The following is a 5,115-nucleotide window of genomic DNA, read 5'->3' on the forward strand; positions in this document are numbered from 1 at the left end:
GAAATAACCGATGTGAAAATATGGTGTATCCGTTGACAAAATTACAAAACTGAGGGGGAATGTGGTTTCACCATTTCAGAATTCCAAAAAGGTCTCCCTGGGTATCGAATCCATGACCTTTTCACATACCCGTCGATTTTTTTAAAAACTAAGAGATTAAGTTTTCACTTTTCATGACGCCCTTCGTTATCTTGCCTCTGTAGATGAGGTTAAATGCATTTCGCATCTGAGGTTAAATGTGTTTTTTCTAGTAGTGTCATTCTCTCTCTTTTTCCCTCAAAACAACAACAAATTGCACAAGAACAAAGTGAAACAAAAAGGAAGCGAATTGTACAATAATTAACACTCAAGAAATTGTTCTAAAAATCAAAAGGTTCTAGCAATAGACACACTAAAGAAGAGAAGACAAATTATCATTTTGTCTCTATGGGTTTCACCAACATGTTTCACACACTTGTTACTTTCATCAAAGAAACAACCATTTAAATCTCATATGGAAAATTGGTTTTGTGAAGTCATGATTCGAGTCAAGAAGAAACCATGATTCGAGTCACAAGGTATTATGATTCAAGTCAAGTTAAATTCCTAATTCGAGTCAATTTGAGTAGAGCCCAAATTTAGCTTCATGGAGACATCTGACTTTAGTCAGGATTAACACTTGATTATAGTCACATGAGGTTATGATTCGAATCAGGTTTATTTTGTGATTTGAATCAAATCATCTAGAGGCAAATCTTGATCTTTACAAGGTTCCTAATTCGAATCATACTTACAATTTGATTTGAATCAAGTCACTAAACATCTTGATTTAACCGTTCTAACTTGTGATTCAAGTCACACTTGATGAAACGACAAATGAGTAATTTGCTAGGCTAAAAAAGGAACATTATCATAGGTCAACTCTCTAATTTTATTGAGTAATGAAGGATCTTAATGGTACAATGCTAAAATAGCTGAAGCAGATACAATATAACTCAAATGCAAATAAAATACAAACACACAAATATTGAATGATTTCCAAATTACAAGTAACCATGTGAATAAACATATACGTTTAAATTGACAAAAAAAAACATCAAAGCAAGAAAACGATATCATACAATAACGTGACTGCACTTTCACTCTGTAGTATCCAAATTTTGAGCGATTACTTGTTTGGGAATACTGAGACATCATTCTTTAATGGTTTCTGGATTTATGGTTTCGAATGGCAGTGACAATTAGTACGTGTTGAACCTTAGAGATGGTGGATTGCGAAAGAGATTAAAAAGAACAAAATTAGGGTTTATGTATTGAGAAGATAAAAAGTATAAAGAAGCGATATATTTGTTGAATATCTTTTTAAAAACATTTTATTATTAAAAATTTAAGAAAATAAAATAATGAATTTTAAAATTTTAAAATATTTTTAATAACGTGGCGCCACATAGACGACATCTGATTTCACCACCATATAATATTAAAATGCTTTGAAGCTTTATGTGTCAACGAACAAATCTATTACAATGAATATGATTAAGACCTTCCACGACTGATCATCCACAACTTCTTCTGAAAATTTTAAATTGAATGGATTTGAGGATGAAAATAAAGAACAACAGTTAAAAGTCAAAAGAATAGGTTTAGTGACAGATTTTTCCGGTTTAATCCATGTGGCATTCTAGCTAGTGTTCCAATTTCTATAATTAGGGAACTCAGATAATTTTTTTTATATTAAAGAACTAAAATAAATCATGGGAACAAGATGTAAACCAAAAAAGATAAGATAATAAACTTATAAAATACCATTATTAAAGTCTCTTCCCCTTGTACTAGTAGATTAAAATTCTTGAGGTGCCAAATGTTTTAAAAAAAGGTAAGAATCACATGGTTAACTATAAGCTCAACTAAAGAAAACCATAAGTTTGGCAAAAAGGTAACCTTAATCACATACAATCAAGTGATTCACCTCAAAAACACACACACAAACTATACCATATGATTTATATCAATTTAATTCACAAGTTGTTTGCACATAAACTTTCTCAAAAAGGCATGCATTCCTTAACTACAAAATAACACTTAACTAAAATTAAAATTACAACCCATCATCACTTGACCGTTCGATCAAGCTCATAATCATCATCACCGTTCATCACACACTATACACAATCACAAAACAAGGAAGCACGGCCCTAGGATTAAAAACTACCAACTCACTCTCTTCACGTGCCATCACCGAATCAAAACCCCCATCGGTTTTATCCATCTCATCATCCGAATCGGATCCAACCCGACCCGCAATCACCCTACAAACAAGCATGGCCCGTTTCACGTTCATGAAGCGAAATTCACGTTCGATGTCATCGGGAATTGACATGTTTGCCCTCCAGCTTGTTGACAGCGTGGAAATTCCGTCTAATTTTTGTGAAAAACCTGATTTAATAATTCCGCAGATATTACAAAATTGCTGAGAACAAATTGAAGAATCCCTGTTATGTCCTAACTCGCATAGAAACGTGGAGCAGTGAAAACGCATTAGTTCGTTTCCGTCGGCGATGCAGCGTTCGTCGCGGCGGCGCGTGTTTCGCGTGGCTTTGGATTTTACTGATTCGCGATATTCTTCGAATTTTGAGAGGATTTTCTGGCTGTTGTGGATCTTTAGGATTCGGTGAATAGTTGGAGACTCGTTTGTTTCAGGCCAACCCGATTTGAATATGATTTGGACTATGTTGTGACCCGGGTCGGATCCGGTAAGTTCCGACACGGCGTGGTTTGTGGATTGGTGATTCTCTAGGAGGTTGGGTTTCTGGAAAATCTCGCCGCAGACGGTGCATGGGAAGATGTCGTTACGCAGGGGGAAGAACAGGTTGTTGTTGTCGGCGGAGATATCTGATTCGGGTTGTTTCTTGCGTGGGGGATCCGTGAAACTCAAGTCGGATTGAACAAGCGAGATAAGCGATTGTTGGGAGGATTTCACGGTGGTTGATGTGGATTGAGGTGATGCTTGTGTGGTGGTGGCAGCAGTGATGGCGGTTTTGCAGGATTTAGCGGAGAAGAGGTGTTTGACAAAATGCCAAGAAGAAGAAAGAGCTTTATGGGTTTTGAATTTAGGGTGGGAAGGTGAAGAGGGTTGAGATAAAGGTAAGATTTTGCGTTTCTTTGAAGGTAACAAATGACAGCTGTCTTGTTTTTGTTTTCCGGCGGTGACGGCGGCGGTGGTGAACATGAAGCAGCCAAGGTGGAGAATGAGGATGAAAAGATAGCAAAACTTGTTGAAGAAAGTAACAATGGATGCCATAAGTTGAGTTTCACAACAAAAATCAATCTTTTTGGTTTCTTAGTAGTAGTAGTGGGTAGCTATGAGTGATGCCATGGGAGATTATGGAGATGGGTTGATTCGCCTGTGGTTCATTTCATTCATTTCATTGGCATGCATTGATTTGTGAGAGAATGATGATAAAGTACAATGATGATGATGATGAAAAGGAAAAGAAAGAATGGGAAAAGAAGATTGATGATAGATAGGTAAGGTAGTGAGGTTTTTAGGGGGGCATTAGAAGAAGAATAAAGGTGAAGAATATAAAGAGTAGTTGGAACGCAACTTCATAGCGTTAACTTAGGAATTTACTTTCATCTTTTTATTTAGTCTTGTGTCTATGTATATGTATATCTAATAATGTAATGTATTTGTATTATATGTACTAGTAGAGTGTAATGTACTCAAGAAATGGATTATTATAAGGTGAGGAATGAGTGAGAAAGTTATAGCAATAAAGAGAGTGTTTGGTTGATGATGCATCCTCTTTAACCGCAAGTAACGGTATTTCATTAATTTGATATGCTATTTTTTCCCCTTAAATTTAGGATTCAAAGTGATTCTCTTGCTATGTGGTTACACGGTTAAGTAAGTATGAAACAAGAAATCAACTCAAATTTACCTCTATCGTTTGGAACCAAAGCAACACTGATTTTAGAAATCTTGAAGAAGGAAATTAGTTCAAGTTGGTTGATTATTTGATTAATAATCTCAAAATCTCTTAAATGTGAATTTAAAGGTGGTTGATGATTTGATTAATAATCTTAAAATCTCTTAAATGTGGATTTAAAGGTGGTTGATCATGTAATAATAATTAGAATAACGTCTATGCAAAAATTAAATATTATAAATGTGGATTTAAAGGTGGTTGATTTATTTTGTTTCACACTATTACACTAAAAAAAATGTTCGTTGAGGAATCCTTAGAGCATTTTCAATGAGTATCTACGAGTGTATAAGAGTGTTTTATAGGATGACGAAATAGTGAGAAAGCAAGACAAAACATTCAAAGAAAGAAATAGTATAAATATGACCATATATTTAAGTCTATAAGTTCAAAAGGTTCAGATGTAATACTTAATTTATGAGTTTGTAGGTATGAGTTTGTAGCTACTTATTTGCTTTTGAAAATGACAACACTTTGATGTCTTTATCAGAAATGTTGATCAAGTTTATGTGGTTTTTATGATAACAACAATAAAGTTGAGTTGTCATCTGATGTGGTGATTGAAGATCAAGATACCAAAGCATATTTTAGAAGGACAACACCTAATGTTAATTTGTATTCGATGAAGTCAGTCAAGATCTTTAATCAAGGTGTGTATGATGATGGCGTATATCATGAAGATTTATATAAGGTTTTATCTAGAAGGAGATTTATGGTTACAGTGAAGTACTAAAGTCAAAGATAATGTAGTAAGGAATCTGGAACTTCAAAGTTGTAAAAGAGAGAAAGTGTGAATGATCATTGTGTGTGCATTGAATTATCTGTGTTCGTAAAGGTAGATTAAAGGTACATTAGGGAATCTAATATTTTGTGATTAACCTCCTAGAATGTGGATCTTGTGAGAATTAGTTGTGTGTGAGATTCTCCGGATGTTATTCATCATCATCAACCTTTGTCAAGAAATTATTTTTATGGATCTCCAACTCTAAAGATTAAGTGTGAGAGGTAGATTAAAGGTACATTAGGGAATCTAATATTTTTCTTTGAAGTTTTGGTGTATGTATAAGGTAGAAGAATTGTTACATGGGTATGAATATTGGTTGTGTGTTATCTAGCAAGAGAAAAAAGTTTCTCTATACACCATTAAAGA

The 5,115-nt window shown here is 34.3% G+C and overlaps 1 protein-coding gene across 1 annotated transcript; it reads right to left on the reverse strand.

Moving 5' to 3' along the window:
* Positions 1 to 1,943: 1,943 nt before the first annotated feature.
* LOC127084604 (uncharacterized) lies at positions 1,944 to 3,684 on the reverse strand. Its single transcript, XM_051025089.1, has one exon. The coding sequence runs from the start codon at positions 3,278 to 3,280 to the stop codon at positions 2,135 to 2,137; it is 1,146 nt and encodes a 381-aa protein (XP_050881046.1). The 5' UTR covers positions 3,281 to 3,684; the 3' UTR covers positions 1,944 to 2,134.
* Positions 3,685 to 5,115: the final 1,431 nt, after the last annotated feature.

Source organism: Lathyrus oleraceus, chromosome 5 (genome assembly GCF_024323335.1).
Source record: "Lathyrus oleraceus cultivar Zhongwan6 chromosome 5, CAAS_Psat_ZW6_1.0, whole genome shotgun sequence".
In the NCBI taxonomy this organism is placed as follows: domain Eukaryota; kingdom Viridiplantae; phylum Streptophyta; class Magnoliopsida; order Fabales; family Fabaceae; genus Lathyrus; species Lathyrus oleraceus.